General features: G+C 40.7%; 1 protein-coding gene across 1 annotated transcript; it reads right to left on the reverse strand.

Moving 5' to 3' along the window:
* Positions 1 to 4,199: 4,199 nt before the first annotated feature.
* On the reverse strand, positions 4,200 to 10,784 carry PIP (prolactin-induced protein). Its single transcript, XM_008584733.1, has 4 exons — positions 10,690 to 10,784; positions 8,418 to 8,523; positions 4,641 to 4,755; positions 4,200 to 4,324 (listed from the first exon to the last, which is right to left on the reverse strand). The coding sequence occupies exons 1-4, from the start codon at positions 10,782 to 10,784 to the stop codon at positions 4,200 to 4,202; spliced, it is 441 nt and encodes a 146-aa protein (XP_008582955.1).
* Between the last annotated feature and the right edge of the window lie 9,457 nt (positions 10,785 to 20,241).

A 20,241-nucleotide genomic window follows, 5' to 3' on the forward strand; every position in this document is an offset into this window, starting at 1 on the left:
TATGCAGCCAATAAGGCAAGTTATATTTGTGACTGCTGGAGAAAAATATTCAGAGGAAGAGATACAAAAATTAGAAAGCATGGCTGGTCCTGCACTCTTTTGTTTTTGTTTATTCCATGGTTCGTCCTCAAACTATTCTATTTAGAGAGGGAAGAATGTATGATAATCTGGTCATGAGTGAGCCCTGGGAGACTTAATTTTAACTAGGTATAGAGCAATCAATTGCTCCATCCCCAAATTTGTGCAGAAAGGGAAAAATGGACTTGTGTGTTGGTAATATTATATAATGCCCCAAAGTGTCTTCATTGGCCACAGATATTTTTCAGAAGAGGCTGTTTTAACAGAAAGTCTTTCTCTGTTTGTACTGCCCAGATAAAAGAGAAGGAGAAAATCTGCCTTTCCTTACTTCCCAGCAACCATATTTGTCTTTTTCTTTTTCTTTTTTTCTTTTTGGATGTGCATGCACATATATTTGCAGTTGTATGAGAAAGTCTGGGAGTTTCCTAAATTCCCTCCTGACTCTGACTCCTGAAGAAGGGATCAGGTTTCCCTTGACTGGGCCATGATTTTGCCCTTACTTCTGCATTGTGAACTCTGCCTTCTGCCTTCTGCTCTCAGAGTAAATCATGGAAACCCCAGATAGCATGGTTCAGTGAAAAATATTAGGCTTCTTTCTCTGGGGGTCAAGAGTGGGCCTTGTCTTAGGCCTGGCATTCTCTGGAACTCGGGCTAAATTAGAACGTTCTTGGGTATCGAACAACCTCCTCCCCCCACACACCCAGGACCACACATAAAGTACCCAGATGTGCTTGACTGATTTTTGGAAGCTTCCTGGATTTTTGTGTGACTGCTGGATATTTGCCACCACTCAAACTATTGTACCCAGTTAATCTTTCTACCTTGGCAATTTTAGTTACTTACTCTTACAGACTTCCACAAATACTCAGGAGGCTGTAAATGGCCTTTTTGGGACAAAATGATGTTTCAGCTGAGTGTAAGAAATATCTAGCCACAGAGATTACTAATAAAATCAAGAGTCAGTTTGCTGAAGGAATGGAAAGAAAGGAAGCAGTTAGTAGTGAATTTCATCAGAAAAGCTGCTCTCAGAGAGAGACAGCTATCATTTTTTTTCAATAGTATTAGGACAGTAGTGCTAATTGTGGTGGTGATTGTAGAGTGTTCTCCTTTATGGTGAGGGTTGGCAGCAAAGTTTTCTCTGCTAGGGCTCCAGGTCTGCTCTGTCCAATAGCACTTTCTGAGATAGTGGAAATGTTTAATATGTGCATTGTCTGAGATGGTAGCCTCGGGCCATGTGTAGCCATTGACTCCTGGAATAAGGCAAGTCTGATGTAGGTGTGTGGTAAGTGTAAACTACCCATCAGATTTCAAAGGCTTAATGTGAATAAAAGAGTGTAAAATATCTCATTGATAATATTTAAATATTAATTACGTCTTGAAAAAATAGAATATTTTAGGCTAAATAAAATGTTTTAGTAACCTCATTTCACCTGTTTATTTTTGTCTTTTTTAAAAAATGTGGCTATCAGAAAATTCAAAATTCTACATATAGCTTAAAATATATTTTGAAATATATTTCTACTAGGCAGTTTTACTCTAGGCAATCAAGAATTCTAGGTGCATTGGAGGACAAAGGAACTGCAGGAGGTAAAGGTATGCACAGAACTCATGCAGGAGCTAAAATGTGAAATGCTATCTGGTGGAGGTTGTGCGGGGGCCCAAATAAAGCTGTTGGAGAATGTGTGTGAAGTTAGGACCAGAGTTCCTTTTGTCAGTCTGCCTGCACAGTCCAGATCCTAGCCCTGCCACTTGCTGGCTGTGTGCAAATTACTTACCTTATTTCAACTTAGTTTTCCTATATATGAATGCAAAAATAATATTTGCTTGTTCATTTCCTATCTCCCACAAAGAATGTAAGCTTCAAATCAGCATGAAAAATTCTTGATTTACTTCTGTAAAACCAAGCACCTAAAGCAGGTAATGGCACATGTAGGCACTGGGTAAATATTTATTGAATGAAAATGCATGTGGTTGCTTTTCATAGGGCATGTATTAAAGTACATAACTAAAAATATTCAGCACATTTTTGGTACATGTTAAGCATACAGTTTATGTTACTATCCTAATTAATGTATCAAAAGATCTTTTCCAAGGACTGTGTTTCCCTGCCCTCNGTTTTCTCTGCTAGGGCTCCAGGTCTGCTCTGTCCAATAGCACTTTCTGAGATAGTGGAAATGTTTAATATGTGCATTGTCTGAGATGGTAGCCTCGGGCCATGTGTAGCCATTGACTCCTGGAATAAGGCAAGTCTGATGTAGGTGTGTGGTAAGTGTAAACTACCCATCAGATTTCAAAGGCTTAATGTGAATAAAAGAGTGTAAAATATCTCATTGATAATATTTAAATATTAATTACGTCTTGAAAAAATAGAATATTTTAGGCTAAATAAAATGTTTTAGTAACCTCATTTCACCTGTTTATTTTTGTCTTTTTTAAAAAATGTGGCTATCAGAAAATTCAAAATTCTACATATAGCTTAAAATATATTTTGAAATATATTTCTACTAGGCAGTTTTACTCTAGGCAATCAAGAATTCTAGGTGCATTGGAGGACAAAGGAACTGCAGGAGGTAAAGGTATGCACAGAACTCATGCAGGAGCTAAAATGTGAAATGCTATCTGGTGGAGGTTGTGCGGGGGCCCAAATAAAGCTGTTGGAGAATGTGTGTGAAGTTAGGACCAGAGTTCCTTTTGTCAGTCTGCCTGCACAGTCCAGATCCTAGCCCTGCCACTTGCTGGCTGTGTGCAAATTACTTACCTTATTTCAACTTAGTTTTCCTATATATGAATGCAAAAATAATATTTGCTTGTTCATTTCCTATCTCCCACAAAGAATGTAAGCTTCAAATCAGCATGAAAAATTCTTGATTTACTTCTGTAAAACCAAGCACCTAAAGCAGGTAATGGCACATGTAGGCACTGGGTAAATATTTATTGAATGAAAATGCATGTGGTTGCTTTTCATAGGGCATGTATTAAAGTACATAACTAAAAATATTCAGCACATTTTTGGTACATGTTAAGCATAAGTTTATGTTACTATCCTAATTAATGTATCAAAAGATCTTTTCCAAGGACTGTGTTTCCCTGCCCTGGGGCATGTATTAAAGTACATAACTAAAAATATTCAGCACATTTTTGGTACATGTTAAGCATAAGTTTATGTTACTATCCTAATTAATGTATCAAAAGATCTTTTCCAAGGACTGTGTTTCCCTGCCCTGGATTCTGATACCCGTGTAGGATCATTGGCCAAGAGAATATGATCCCACTTCCTCACCCAGACACACTTGGCTTGTGGTTATGTTCTGGTCTCCTTGGTGGCATCCTCTCTAGCCCTCCCACTTCTACTTAATCCTGCCCAATGTCAAAGTTCTTACCTGCCATGAATATGTCAGCACTTTATGCTTTGGGCTCTTGGTGCCTGCTGCTCTATCTGCCAAAATGCCCTCTGCCTATTTTGTGTCTTGACCCTTGCTCCTATCCCACTTCTAGAAGGAAACATTAGCCAGCCCTCTCTGATGAAGCCCCTCAGGGTCCCCTCTGTCCCTATGCAGCCTCCCCTATTATGCTGAGCTTACTGAATGGTGCTGCACAGGAGTCTGATGTCCCCTAGTGTCACACAGTCTGTTGTTTTTCACCAATTGAAATGAAGCAATGGAATAGAAAAGAATGTTGTCACTCATTCAGGGGACCACAGACCCTGTCCCCAACTCCACCACATGCAGGATGACCCCCATCACCTGGGATGTGAGCAGTCCCTCAAAGGGCAGTGGGACACAGAAGAACTCAATAAAGACAGAGACTCGGGTGCCTATTCTGGTTCTGCCACTCATTTGTTTTGAAATTAGGGCCACCTTTTCCCTATTTCATCTTCTCTCCCTCTTCATACCAATGGGAAGTGAGAACACATAAAATCTCCCCTGTAAAGTTTCTTTGAAAGACTAATGGTTTAGAAATTTAGGGTGCTCTGGTGCTCTTCGGAGTGGATTTTGGAGGGAAGACACAATGGAACATGGAAAAACTTGTGAAAAGTTTATTTTATGAACCACAAGAGATATTTCAGCCCAGTTTTCTTCGAGGAAACCACCTGGGTGTTGAGAAGAGACCAACAGCTTCCATTAAGATATAACTAGGGTGGTGATGGTGTAGTACCGGTTTGCTTTGATGGGGACCACTGCGTCATCGTTGGGGCAGATACCTAGCTCCCGAACGATGTCAACAATGGCCGCGATCTTTGTGGTGCCTGAAAGAGATGAGGACAGAGATCATGTCCCAGACAACACCGCCCTAGTGTTCTGTCTTTTCTGCTACTGCCAGGCATCTGTCCACTGGGGTTCAGTTTCTTCAAATCATTTGCCAACTTATCTCCCTTGTTAGCTGTTCTCACCCAACGCCTCCTTTTTGGGCATGGTCCCCATCAACTCTGCCTGCTCTTATTCCCTTCCTCCTCCTCTGTCCTTCTGCTCTGAAGGTTCTGCTCCTGTTCCAGAGCCATGTTTCTGTCTATAGTTTTCCTTCCCTGGTGGGTAGTTCTTCTCTTGGACAACATCTGTACTTACTATTGCTCCGAAAGTCCCAGAAGAAGGTTCTTGGATAATCTTCACAGAGGCAGCCAGTGAACTTATAATTAAAAGAACCACCAATGAAGACGCTGCTTTCGAGGTGAGCTTTAATCTGGTGAGAAGGTGTTAGGAGAGGAGCTAGTGTTACTTTGGGAGTTGGGAGGGGAGGGAAGGACAAGACAGGAAGGAGCGGAGGGCAGAGGGGGATAGAGGTGGGCCAGAGGCACGGAGGAGTCCACTTTCATAGTGTCATTTTGGGAGCTAGCGTCTAACATCAGAAGTTTTCTCTCCTCACGTCCTCAAACTCCTGACTTAGCCATGTGGACGTAAGGCTCAGGAGGGGAGAGGAAGATGCAAGTGAGTCCACAGGGAAGGAGAACTCATCCTGGGCAGCCGTCCCTCTGGGGAGCAGATGCTTTAGTGACCAGACTGATCTTTCAGAAATTGACCTGCATTAACTTTTACTCTGCAATCCGGTGAGACTGCAGCCTGGCCACTTGGGTGTAGAAGCCAATGCCAGGCCTTGTATTCAGGACTATGACCAAGCCCCAGTGGGATCCTAACTGTGTGGCCTTTAGTGATGGAAGTTTCACCTCTGCCTTTCCTCACTCTGGGGTGGAAACAATTACCTACCAAGCCTGGCTGTTAGGTAAGCAAATAACATCTTGACTGCAATTTTTATTTTTCTTCTCTAACTTGAGAATGCTTTGCATTTTGAAATCCCATGTTATTATATACATACATTTCAGTGGAGTCAGGAAGCTTTTGTCTAGTTAATGTTAACACAGGAATTTTATCCTGGGGTCCATCAACCCAGAGAGATCTGTGTACAGAACTCAGTGAATCTCTGAACTTTGGTGGGAAAAAAAATTTACATTTTATCAATCTCTAATTGAAATTTATCATTCCTTCAGTTACAAATGTCACCAATGAACCACAGTAGCATTAGTAGTATGTGTGATTTTATCACAAGGAGACACATAGATATGTTGATACAACTTTACAGATTTAGATATCTTGGAACGTTGCTTGTACTCATCACTACTTTGAACATGTGGTGGTCATCAGAGTGGCTGCAGCATCACGGCAGAGGCCATCTGCCCATCTCCTGAGCTTGCTCTGACACCTGGCAACTCTACACGGAAGATCCCATCAGCCCCCAGCAGCAGATTCAAGCATTCTTGCTACTGAAGTTTTACTCAGAATGGCTTGGAACATCCTGATATTTCTTCAGAATTGCCTGCTTTGCCTTGTTTACCTTTTATGACATTCACAACAATGTATCTTCATGAATCGGAATTTTTCAACATGTAGATAATCAAAACAAAAAATCAGAATTCAGTGGATGTCCAGTGTGGCATGAGTGAGGTGCTGTCAAAGCCAAGTGCACAGTTGAATGTACTTCAAGCTAAGCAACAGCAGCCATCAAACAGATAATGCCTTCATAAAATAAAACTTATCTGTATTTTAAATGTATTGCTTTTCCAGCTAATGTGTTGATAAAGAAACAAGTATTACCGCATCATAAGTTTATTTTTAATAATTTTATCACTGTTATTCACTGTGGTAGTTTTCCTATGTAATCCAATGCACTTCATGCATTTTTGAAAGCAATTTTCTGGTAAGTATTCAAAAGACTTCATGAAACCAGCAAAGTGATCCATTGCACAAAAAGGTTTAAGCACTGCGGTTTACCATAAATTATCTTCGGCCTTAAAGAATTATAGAATCTTTGTATTCAAGAACACAATTGTAGGTATAATCTATTATATTTTAATTCTAAAATAAATAAATGTGAGCCTAAGATCTCACTTTATCAAAAATCCAGTTGTGCAAACATTATGACTAATAGAAAATGAGGAATAGATGATAGAAATTTCACACTTATATAAACAAATAATATTTTCCTAAATTTTAAACATACGAAGATGTTTTTATAGCCATACTTTTTTAAATTAAAAGCTACAAATAAATTGGTTGACTAGAACTAACAGTGTCCTTTTCCATAAATTCTTCCTTATTTGCAAAATCACTTAGTTTAAGAAGCTCCTTGTCCACTTACTTGTACTTGTGTATGTTTTAAAAAGATTGCTTTAGTTTACTGTACTAATATGATTCTTAAAAGAATGATTTTATTAATCCTAAAAGTACAAAATTTTATCACGTCATTTTTCTGACTTAAACATATTCTTACACCTATCACTTTTTCAGGAGTGTTAATGAACTTTCATTATTTATCATCACCAGAAACTACCATTATCATAAAAATTTTATGTACACATTATGTATACATTCTCATCCTAATCTATGGTTATGACAAACAAAACACGAAATTTAAAAATTATGATTCAGCCTCTCTCTCATCCCAAATTAGCATAAATGTTTCAAATTCTTGGACTGCAAACAGGAAAATTTTATAAAGTGGCTGTGATATTCTTTGCTCAATGATCACAAATCCTTCTCTTTCAAGTTTATAGACATTTATTTTTATTTTTCTATCATTTATTTATTGTAATATTTAACTGTAATATATATGGGGTATAATGTGTTGTTTTAATATGTGCATATACTGCACATTGATTCACTTAGGGCAGATAGTGCAGCTTTGTACCCATGAATCAACCACTTCAGGTACAGGGATATTTCTACAATGCATTTTAACAAGTAGCAATCTTCATGCTCCCCATTTTATTTTCTTTGTAATCATTACCCTTGTTTCATTTGAATTGGGAAACTCATGCCATAAGGAAATAACTTGTACTTCCCAAGAGAGTGTCCTTCAGGAAGGATCTTGGTAGTGGGGGTGGGGGAGGAGCTGGGGATGACGGTTCTTGGCTGTAGAACAAAGGTACTTAACAAGGGGCAGATTGTTCGTCTGTGACACCTGAGAAGACCATTGGCCAGGTGGAGAAGGACACAACAATCAGGGTCCTGAGGAAGGGTCCCTGTGGGTTGATACCCGCACAGTTCTTCCTTGTGGTGAGAGCAGCTGGATGAGAGGAATAATGCTCTAACTCCAAGTTGCTGAAAGTATGGTTTTTTGAGCATGGCTTTGGTGTGTCCTGGGAGTTTGTTAGAAATCTAGAAGCTTTCCCCAGCCCTGCTGAATCAGAATCTGCATTTTAACAAGATCCCCAGGTGAGTTGTATGAGCTGTTACCATCTGAGAACCTCCGATGTAGCTCAGAGATTAGACCTCCCTCTCACAGCTGTGAAACAGGGAAACAGGAGAAGTCTGAGAGCTCCTGGTCAGGAAGGGGAGACTGGAGAAAGAATCAGAGCAAAAGAGCAGAGGAGAAGTGAGAGGAGAGCAGACTCAGCTCAGGGCTTCCTGGAGAGGACGAATCGTATCCTGCACGTATGCCCTCTTCTTCCCACCTGCCTCATCCTACTGAATGAGGTGGAGTTTTTTCTTCTGAGAACCCTCCTCCAATCCCAATCCCATCCCAATCTTGCTCAGGACCTTGGAGGAACCGGTTCTTCACCAGCTCCTATGCTTTTTTCTCTTCTCCCTCTTTCTCCCTTCCCATTCCTTCTTCCTCTCTTTCTCCTTCTTCCTAGACCTCTCTGGACCAGGGTTTCTTCATCTATAAAATGTGAACAGCCATCTGCCCCAAGCTTACATGGTTGTTCTGAGGATCAAGTAGCAAAACATATAGGAGAATGTTTTATTAAGTATAACGTGCAATATTAAAATGAGAGATTGATTAAATTGTATTAATAATTAAGGAAGTTGGATTTTTCTCGAGGCCACTCCCCTTAGGCCTCTACTTACCACCATACATTCCTTCAATTCTGTTTTAACTTTAAGCGCCAGGGAGACTATCTCATTTGCTTCTGCTTCCTGGGGCATCTGCAAATCCATTATTATCGGCCTCGGACTGGTTCTGGGAAGAGAGAAGCAGTGAACAGAGATCAGAGACCAATCCACAAGATAGAGGGGACACCATGAGCAGGGCAGGAGGACAGGAGACAGGGCAAGGGAGTGAGATGAGGGGGTTCGTTCAATCGCTCAGCATCAGAGTCCGTGAGAATTTTTGTATGTTGGTTAGTTTGGTTGTTTTGTACAGATGTCATTTTGTTTAATAAAGCAACTGGGACACTTTATTTAAAACTGAGCATCTTCTTTCTTTCCATGGACAAAAAAAAATTTTTTTTAATTAAAAAAATAAAAGTACAATATCACATGTCATTTTCTTTTTTTTGTCTTTTTTTTTTGTGTGTCTTTTTTCGTGACCAGTAAGGGGATCGCAACCCTTGGCTTGGTGTTGCCCGCACTGCGCTCAGCCAGTGAGCGCACTGGCCATCCCTATATAGGATCCGAACCCGCAGCAGGAGCGCTGCTGCACTCCCAAGCGCTGCACTCTCCTGAGTGCGCCACGGGGCCAGCCCACACATGTCATTTTCTAATAACATCCTACAGGTTCTGCTGATTGTCCACTGAGTGGGTGGGCTCAAGTCATCATTAGGGGAAAGTTTCACATCAACAGAATCATGTTAAACCAGTAAACATCTCAATGCATTGGACGAGTCTGTAGGACCATCCTTGAAGACCCTCCTTCTTTGTTTCCTGGATAAGGTCTAGGAATTTGTAGTTAGCTCTAGCGGGGATTTAGACATATGGCCATGTTTGGGAACTTCAATTATCTCTCTACATTCACACTGCACACTTCAGTCTGATAGGAAAAGGTCATGGAGGCAAAGAAAATGGTTAATTCTTCCTCCCAATCAATGAGGATTGGGTTCAGGAGCAGGAGAGTTACTTCATATAATCTAGAGACTCCTGGCTGAGTCTCTTGGGTGTTGGGTGAGACAGAAGGGAATTTAATCTCTTGACCCACAGTGCTTCATAGCTCCATTTTCTCAGGGCAAAGCATTTCAGATTTCAGGGAGATTCCATTTCTTATGCTGATAGCTCTAGTGCTCAGTGCACAAGACAGGCATGTGAAGACCTAAGTGTCTTCAGAATTCTTCCCATTTGTGAATGAGTTTAGGATTAATAGAATGACCAGCTTAGCTAGAGGGACTAACCATCCCAGTTGCCCAGGACTGAGGGATTTCTTGGGATGACAGGCTCTCAGTTTTAAAACTAGGAAAGTCCTGGGCAAACCAGGGTGGTTGGTCACCCTAATTAGTACATTAATTTCAACAACTCACTTCCTCTCAGGGCTAAGTGGAGTGTCATCTGGATCTAAACTTGTCCCCATGCAAGGTTTCTTGGGACGCTTGCTTCCATTACACCAGCTTGTCAAAACCCTGAACAGTATCCTCCAGAACAGGACACCTGGGCATGCCACACAGAGCACCTCCAGAATCACAACCCAGAAACCTAACGTTCTAAACCCTGCTGCTGCAGGGAAAACTCCCTAGATCTGCTGAGTATCCCTGCTTCTCCACAGACCCCTAGCTGCATTTCCTACTTCATTTTATTTGCCCCAATTTCCCTGCTTCCTTCAAACATGTACCCTCAATAAATTGGCTTCTGAACCAGTGCCCTTGGGTCCCAGCATGAGTGGGGGCAGGAGGTCCTAGTACTCAACTTCAGTCTTCAGGACAGGAAGAACATCTAAGCCACTGGGCTCGCGTAACCTCAGACTGTGGGGCAGTGTCATCTCCTCCTTCAGTGAGTCCTGCCAAAGGTGCCCAAAACTATCATTGGAACTCACAGATCTGTTTCCCCTTTTCTTCTAGGAGACGAGGTGTAAGAAGGTGAAGTTTACTGAGCAGAAATCTAAACAAAGGTGTAGATTATGAACAGGATGTGGATCAGAGAGTTAGAGCAAGACTAGTGGTTAATTACAGCCTATATGTGCACTGGAGCCTTATTTCTACGAGTAACCTGGAAGCACCCAGTGGAAATGTGAGTGGAGCTATGGGGCTTTCTAAGAGGAGAGAAGCGGAACTCGCAGGAAGCCCATGAGACCTCCTGGGACTAGAGTTCTGGAAAGTTGAAACAAATTTTCAGAAAGGGATATGTAGATTTCCAGGTTAGGAGAGAAGCTATCCCTGCCAGGTTTTATTGTAGGGAGTAGAAGGGCATAGCTCACGTGTCTTCCTGAGCTTTGCTGGTCCCCAGCTGCAGGCAGAGAACCAGGAGGAGGGCGGCAGGACTGGCCCTGAACAGGAGCTGGAGATAGCGCATGCTGGAGGAGACAGAAGGTGACACGTCCTAGAGAAGTGGTGTCCCAGGTGCCCAGCACACTTCATATATACAGATCAAGGAAGTGGAAGAGCTGCCAGGTGGATCCAGGAGGTGAATCACCCAATCACCCTCCCCACTTGTGAATTTTCCTTGTTGAGCTGAAGTTTGTTTCTCTATAGAAAAAAAAAAAAATCACCATTCAGCTAGAATGTCAGAGTTTGAGAGAGGAGTTAGATTGTCCTTCCTTATTTTCTCAGTATCATTGTTTCTCAAAATGTCCAGAAACTTGAAAGGTATAAAAGCCCTTCCCCAGCTTATAGATATAGTTTTCTTTCCCCTCTTTATATGCCTGTCTGTCCTGCTGTGTGTAACTTAGCTTCAGTCACTGCTCCCCTAGTCTCTGGGGGCAGAAAACCCAAATGTGGTGGCAGATTTCAGACCATAGCTCTAGAGCACATTTGCTTGATAACCTTATAGTAAGTTCGAAAGGAGATGCCATTCCAAAAATCTCTTGGAGCACTAGGATAATCAGCGCTTCTGTAGGGGCCACCACCAATAATGCAGTGGGAGAACTGGGGAAGAGCTGGGCTGTCCTGGATGATAAAGTGAGGCCATAGCACTAGGCGACATGGAATGTTTGTTATTATTGAGTCCTTCTTACCTTCAAGTGTAATATCTTACAGATGCCCAAGATCTCCAGCTGCCCCAAAGTCCGCAATACGGGGTAATATTTCAATTCTAAACAATTCCTGTAAACAGCTGGCACCTTCAAATCAGACTTCTTGGCACCAGAGAGTCTGCTCATTCCATTACTGACGTGGCCACATTCTCACACTTGTCTTACAACATAAGGCACATAGAAAAACCCACAATGGAAAGGACTCCCTCTTACAACAGAACCCAAAGCATGTCCCAGAGATGTCCTGGCCCTAGAATTCCTCTCATTGGAATGATAGGGAGACTTGCTTTTGCTGACACTGGCATTGTGCTATTTCTTTTTACTAAATTAAATCTGTTTCTTAACCTATGACTTATGACATTTTGCAACTTGTTTCTGTCCCTTGCATGACAGATGGCAGCCCAGGAAGAGCCTCTCTGGCATGAGAGAGAAAATCAGAGTTGTAGGAGTTACTTATGTCTGTTGCTATAGCCAGGATTCAGGATTAAAGTCTAGGTGTACGCTTCTGGATGTTTCTTTCAAAATTGCTCTGCCTGCACATTCTACTCCTGCATCTCCCTTCTCATTCCTTTAGACTGACAGCATTCAGGTCATTCCTCACTTACAACTTCACCTGTTACTGTGATCACATGCTTTCTCCTCTGTTTATGTCCCTTGGTCTCAAGAACAATGCTTTCTTTCCACCTTGTCCTGGTCACAGTGACCTTCCTTCATAAACGTTCTCCCATGATTAAATTTTCTTTACACCTGGTCCTTCTCTTCCTTACTTGACTAATTTCCATCAGAGGGACAGACTAGCTGGGATTGACCAAAGCGTAAGGCAAAAGAATCAAGGAGGTGTCCACATGGGAAAATCCAGGAAGAGCTCTCTGCTTGGGTTTAACTCCCTTTGAAGCAGAGCCCTGCCCTTGAGCACGTATCTCCAGCGTCCCCACTGAGGCAGTGCTCAGAAAGGAGCAGATGGCAATGGGTTCTGAAAACTAATTAAGGGTAAAGAGGCTCTTCTTGTGTAAGCCAGCAGGAAACTGCAGTACTCGGAACTGTTCCATGTACACAACAAATCTTATGTACAATGCAGGCCATGGCTGGTGTGATGGTTAATTTTATGTGTCAGCTTGACTAGGCATGGTACTCAGTTTTTGGTAAAACAATAGTCTAGATGTTGCTGTGGAAGCATTTTTTTTAAGAGGTGATTAACATTTAAATCCGTAAACTTTGAGTAAAGCAGATTATCTCTATAATATGAATCGGCCTCATCGAATCAGTTGAAAGCCTTAAGGGAAGAGCCTGAGTCTCTCCGAGGAAAAGGAAATTAGGGGAAAGAAACAAATAAAAATTTGGGGGCCAGGTATTGAGCAAGTCTAGTAGGTTTAAGAAACCAAACAGAGGTTGATAAAATCAGATTGTAAACAACTCAGGAGACTCACGGAACAGAATGTGCACAGGCACAAAGGGAACGGGCTAAGATTTAAGGAGAAGCTTGTCATGGGCTAAGTTTACAAAGAGAAACTCATGAGCCTGACAGGGATTGTGAAAGGAGAAAATAAAAAATGGCCAGAAGTGGGGGTTATAGGAGCCAACACCCATGGAGCTCGTAGCACGTGCATGATACTTTCTAAACATTTTACATGTATCAACTCACTTAATCTTCAAAACAACCCTAGGAAGTGGGTTGCCATTTTTACCCCATTGTACAGGTGAGGCTATGGAGGCACAGAGAGATAAATATCTATCCCAGGTCACAAAACCAACTTTGGATTCAGGTTTTGTAGAATCTGAAAGTTTTGATTTACGTTATTGGGGAACCTCTTTCAGGAATAGAATATAAATTTACAGACATAAAATACAGACTTTGGAAGAGGCACCTATAAGCGAGGAGGCCTGAGGCTTAATGTCATTAACTTAATGGTAAATACACCTTTGGCTGGAGCCAGAATTTGAACACAGGCCATCTGGCTCTAGAGCCTGAACTTTCAACCACTGCACTGCCTACCGGTGAGAACAAGTTGTAAAGTCTGAGTTGGAGTTCAAAATCAAGTAGTCCTATACCAAAGTCTATGTCCTTAGATCCTTGTCTAACTTGTTTCTTGATGTAATAACATTTTAAAGTTGAGGAAAGGAAACTCACACAGGTTCGAATAATTTGTTCAAGTTATACAGCCAAAAAATAACAAAGGTATTATTGAAGCCCAGATAGAAAGAGTATAAAGTTGGCACTTCTGTTTCCTTTCAATTAATAAAATCGTGAGTGCTGTAAGATTTATACAAGGACATGTAACTCATACTGAGGATGTACTGAGTTTTTTACCAGAGGAAGTTACATCCAAGCTCAGTGTTGAAGTGTTGCATAATGAATCAAAACCAACCTGAGAGAGGCCTGAGAGCGCACGTGTGTGTGTGTGTGTGTGTGTGTGTGTGTGTGTGTGTGTGTGTGTGTGTGTGTGTGTGTGTGTGTATTTAATAGCAACCATAATGCTAGCTGCCTTAATATCAGTCCTAAAATCTTAATGGCTTAATGCGATAAAGGTCTATTTATAGCTCACATAAAATCTATCAGAGGTGATACGGGGGCAGGAGTGTGACTCTGCTCTTAGAAAATCAGTCATCTTTAGTTCCTTTTCTAAGGTCACCTTGGGCATTAGCATCCAGCTGTTAAAAGGTGAAAGAGAGTGGAGGATTACAGAGTGATTTTTTATGGGCAAGATTTGGTAGTGGCATATGTCATCCATCCTGCATCTCCATGGTCACGGCTTGGTCGTATGGCCAAACCAAACTGCAAGAGAGATTGGGAAATGTAGACTCGCTGTGTGCCCAGGACAAAAGAGAAGGGTTTGGTGAGGTTGCTGCGTTACCGTACACATATGGAATATGTATCTTTGCTTTTCATAGAGAATACCAAAATGTTTTCCAAAGTTGTGGTATCAGTTTACACACGACGCTATGTCCTCAGCAGTATTTGATATTGTCAATCCTTCTAAACTTGGCTTTTCAGATAGATCTGTAGTGGAGCTTATTGTGATTTTACTTTGAATTTTTGTGATTATTAATGGTATTTGGCCTCTTCACATATTTTCTGGATATGGTATATTCCCTTTTGTGAGGTGCCTGTTCAAGGCTCTTGCCACTTTTCAATTGGGTTGCTTGTCTTTTCTTATTGATAGCAGGATTTCTGTATATATTCTGTGTGTATGCCTTTTTAAAAATTACTTCTTCTGCCCTGTATTGCTTTTCATTCTTTTAATGATGTTTTTCATGAACAGAAGTTCTTAATTTTAATGTTTACATTTATTAGGCTTTCCTTTATAGTTAATGTTTTTTCTCCTCTAAGTTTGTGAAAATACTCATTTTTATTATCTTCCAGAAGGGTTTTTGTTTCTTTCTTTAGAAATTCGGATCTATTATTACCGGCAGGTGACCTTTGTGTTTGATGTAACGACCAAGATTTTTTTTTCCATATGGATATTCAATGATCTTTCCACCATTGTTGAAAAAAAATGTCATTTTCACATAGCTTTGCAATGACAACTTCATTGTAAATCAAGTGTTCATATTTTTTTATTGGTCTATTTGTCTTTGTTATGTCAATTCCACATTCTTTTAATGACTATAAATTTATAGTAAAATTTATTCATGACCTCTTCTAGTATAGAGATTTTTTTCAAATAGATATTGGTCTATTTGTCTTTGTTATGTCAATTCCACATTCTTTTAATGACAATAAATTTATAGTAAAATTTATTCATGACCTCTTCTAGTATAGAGATTTTTTTCAAATAGATTCTTTTTCAAGATTCTCACCTTTTGAAGTACCCTCATATATTTAAAATTAGCTTGTAAAATTCTGCAAAGAAAAATGTTGGTATTTTGATTGGGACGACACTGACTTATTTCAGTCATGTTCTTGTTTTCTAGTCATTGTTAATCTTAGTCACCTCGGAAGTGCTCATTGTCCAGGGCAGGCCTGGGGCTCCATCTTAAGACATGCTCAGTCATCTGGCATTCGCAGGCCAGCCCACCCCATCAGAAGTCCTTTCATCTCCCAAGGAAGGCTCTGGAGCAGAGTGCTGTGTGTGTGGAGAACAGGTTCCAAGCACTTATGGAACATACCCCCAAAGGACCTCTTCAATGTCCTGAAAGCCAATCCCCTCTCCCCTAGGATGGATCAATTCTGCCTCCAGCAGCCCTCTCCCCACCATATGCCAGCCTCCTTCATTGGGCCTTCATACCCATCATTACACCCTGACCTGCCAAATATCTGAAAGACAATATAAGTTATGGAACCCACACTCAGAACACAAAGACATATTAGGATGGGGAAGGCATGACACCTGTCACTTATTCCTACAGCAACAACAGCAACAGTAAAACCCATAGATCAATATCTCAGTAAATTATCCTGACATGCACACACATACTGAGACATGTATGATTTGTAAATGCATCCATAATATGCATCTTGTTTTGAATATAATTATTAACTTCACAGTACCTTGTAAATATTTGTCCCTGTAATTAAATTTCTTCTACATATTTCAAAGGCTATATAACATTCCATTGTATGAATACACAAGTGCCTTGTTTAACCAGTCCCTTAGTCAAACATTTAGTTGTTTTCAATTTTAACTCTTTTAAAAAACACTGTAAGAAGATCCTCGCTTGAATGTAAGCACCACAAGGGTAATCTTTTATTTATTTATATTTTACTTCTATTGTCTCAGTGTCTAGAACAGTGCTTGATACGTAGGAGTCTCAATAAATAGTNGTCATTTTCACATAGCTTTGCAATGACAACTTCATTGTAAATCAAGTGTTCATATTTTTTTGTTGGTCTATTTGTCTTTGTTATGTCAATTCCACATTCTTTTAATGACTATAAATTTATAGTAAAATTTATTCATGACCTCTTCTAGTATAGAGATTTTTTTCAAATAGATTCTTTTTCAAGATTCTCACCTTTTGAAGTACCCTCATATATTTAAAATTAGCTTGTAAAATTCTGCAAAGAAAAATGTTGGTATTTTGATTGGGACGACACTGACTTATTTCAGTCATGTTCTTGTTTTCTAGTCATTGTTAATCTTAGTCACCTCGGAAGTGCTCATTGTCCAGGGCAGGCCTGGGGCTCCATCTTAAGACATGCTCAGTCATCTGGCATTCGCAGGCCAGCCCACCCCATCAGAAGTCCTTTCATCTCCCAAGGAAGGCTCTGGAGCAGAGTGCTGTGTGTGTGGAGAACAGGTTCCAAGCACTTATGGAACATACCCCCAAAGGACCTCTTCAATGTCCTGAAAGCCAATCCCCTCTCCCCTAGGATGGATCAATTCTGCCTCCAGCAGCCCTCTCCCCACCATATGCCAGCCTCCTTCATTGGGCCTTCATACCCATCATTACACCCTGACCTGCCAAATATCTGAAAGACAATATAAGTTATGGAACCCACACTCAGAACACAAAGACATATTAGGATGGGGAAGGCATGACACCTGTCACTTATTCCTACAGCAACAACAGCAACAGTAAAACCCATAGATCAATATCTCAGTAAATTATCCTGACATGCACACACATACTGAGACATGTATGATTTGTAAATGCATCCATAATATGCATCTTGTTTTGAATATAATTATTAACTTCACAGTACCTTGTAAATATTTGTCCCTGTAATTAAATTTCTTCTACATATTTCAAAGGCTATATAACATTCCATTGTATGAATACACAAGTGCCTTGTTTAACCAGTCCCTTAGTCAAACATTTAGTTGTTTTCAATTTTAACTCTTTTAAAAAACACTGTAAGAAGATCCTCGCTTGAATGTAAGCACCACAAGGGTAATCTTTTATTTATTTATATTTTACTTCTATTGTCTCAGTGTCTAGAACAGTGCTTGATACGTAGGAGTCTCAATAAATAGTGGGTGAATGAAAGAATAAGTAAATCATTATTCCTGGAAGTGGAATTACTGGGTTCCAAAGTTCCAAAGTGCTTGTTCCAAAATTACGTATTCTCTGAGTGTGTGACATTGACCTTTCCCCACACTCTTACCAACACTAAGAGTTATTATTAAGAACAACAAAAAACATATTTTTTCCATTATACTATATTTTGTTCCTCTTATGCCATGATTTGTGTTCTGACTTTTATCATTTGCATGATTATAATAACCATGTCCCCTTCATCGACGACTCCTCTCCTCTCAACTTCTAACTGTTGGATGACTCTTACTCACTAGAATTGCCCATCATAATGGCTTCCATATGAAAATGACTCCCAAATTTTATCCCCAGCCTGACCTTTCCCCTGAATTCCAGCCTTGTGAACTGTTCACATAACAGCTACACTGGGAGTCATAGGCATCACAAATTTAACACATCCAGGTCAGGTCTCTTGGGTCCCTACAACTTCAAACTGCTTCAGTACCCTGTGGTATTCCACATATTTCAGTAAATGGCTTCTCCAAGAATCCATTCACCCAGATCAACACTTTGGAGTCATGATTGATATCTCTTCTCTCACAACTCCCATCCAACCCACCAATGAACGATGTGGTCTTACCTCCTGTCTCCAATGCCACCTCCTTAGCCAAAGCCCAAGCATCACTCACTTAGATGATGGCAATACTTCCTAACTGTCCTCCTTGCCTACCTTCTTGCCCTTATATATATTCTATTCTATTTATACAAACCAGAGTGTGATCCTTTAAAAAAAAATAAATCAGATTTTATACCCCCCCTCCCCCGTCCCCCCCCCAAAACCCAATCCTTCCTTATGCTTTTCATGATACATAGAATAATTTCAATGCCTCTACCCTGTTCTGGCTTAGGTGACCCTAGGAGATCTGGTCACTACAAAGCTTTCTGATTTCAACTCTTTCATTGTTCTTCCCCCTAATTCTGCTTATTCGCCTGGCCCTCCTGCTCTGCTTTAAGCATACCAAAACAACTCCTGCCCCAGGGCCTTTGCACTTGTTCCCTCTCATCAACAACCTCTATCTTAGGTATGTGAGTGGCAGCTCAACTCAGCTCAAATGTTTCATTTTCAGGAAGCTCCTCCATAACCACCTTGTTTAAATGATCACTTTTAGATTCTCTTTATCCCTTTGCTTTGCTTTATCTTTCTCCATAAGACTTATCATTACCTAGTATTTTGCTATATATTTCTTTATAATTTGTCTGTCTCTCCAATAAGATATACATCTTAGAAGGCAAAAAATTTCTATTATTTCCTGCTTTATCCAGAAGGCATAGAACAGTAACTGTCAAATAGTAAGCAATCAATAAATATTTGTCAGAAAAACAAATGAGTGAGTAAACTTCTTTCAGGATTTAAATTTCTTGAAAGCGTGGAAGTAATTTTCTCAGTTTTGGAGAAAGAATAGGCAAATCTTAAAAATGCAATGTAACATGGCAGATTTTCGTCATATCTTGGTGGGATTTCTCAGAACTCTGTAAACCCTGCAGATCAGATCCCATGGGGACCACTCTTCCTTCAGATCCACTCTTGGTGTTCAGTGATCCCCCCCACACCCGAAGACAGCTGAGATGGGGGTGAAGGGTGTCTGTGTCCCACTACTGAGACGATGACATATCACCTTTATGTCTTGAGTTAAACATCTGATTCTTGATTCAAAAGTCTTCTGAGGGGGCTTTAAAGGGTGGAGTGTGTGTGTGTGTGTGTGTGTGTGTGTGTGTGTGAGAGAGAGAGAGAGAGAGGTGTGAGGATGTGGGGGGGTATAGCATTTCAGATGACAGTGTTGTTTGACATCTGGAACCTGACACTCATAAGAGCGTTACAGATTCCCAATAAGCAATATCCCCCCACATTTATTCACATCAAAAGAGGAGAGTAGACATCAAAGCCTAAGAGAGATTGTCAAGTGCAAACACAGAAGAGCAAGGTTCTCAGCTTGCCCAACCCAAGAAAATGGAACCTCTCAGTAATCTTGTTCAAGAGACTAGCTCTCCAACTTTAGCGGATGCCTTATTTATTTCATGAAACCTTTCTATCCCAGAATTGTCTTCCAGAATCTGCTTCTTTCTAGATATCTTAGGTCAGCAGCCTTGGAACAAAGTTTTGTTCTTTAGAAATGAGTGAAGCAGGTTGTTTTGTATCATGTCTCTCATTCATTCTCCCCTTGACCAGCAACAAAGAGCCCAAGGAACCAGATACAGGGTTCTTTGGTTCCAGACCCTCCTTTCTTGGGAGACCTAGAATTCCTTCCCTTTCATAAATTTATGCTGTAAACTTCCATTTCTAAAGATTTCTTTAAACTTTCAGTTCCCTCTACTTTGTGCCAGTGCTCTGCTTTGGAGGTTTTTCCCTGGGGACTTTCGTGTTTCTGATGAATTCATTGTATATGGAGCAAAGCGAAAATAGGGGACAGATGTGAGGATTGAGAGACAGAGCTGGGAGATTGTAGGAAGGACAGATTTGGGCTCATTTCCATCAAACAACCTGAGTATCTGATACTGGGAAAGGAGGTCATTTTCTGACTTGATTATCCAAACCCCGCAGAGAGAGGCCTTTGAAGCAGGATATCTCAGAAGTAGAGATAGCTTCATGTCCTCCTGGAATAAAACACACTCCGGCACCCTTTTAAAATAGGATGGAAGCCACAGGTATGATTTTGAGCATGGGGATCTATGGGGGAGATACAGAAGTAGAGCCTGTTGGGCTTTGAAATTAGAGCTATGGCAACCAGTTTACAACACAGCTATTGAGGAAGGATGAGAAAACAGTTAGGCTTTCTGGTGTTAGGTGAGACTGTAGGCAAGAGG

This window comes from Galeopterus variegatus, unplaced genomic scaffold (assembly GCF_000696425.1).
Source record: "Galeopterus variegatus unplaced genomic scaffold, G_variegatus-3.0.2 Scaffold3356, whole genome shotgun sequence".
Taxonomy (NCBI): domain Eukaryota; kingdom Metazoa; phylum Chordata; class Mammalia; order Dermoptera; family Cynocephalidae; genus Galeopterus; species Galeopterus variegatus.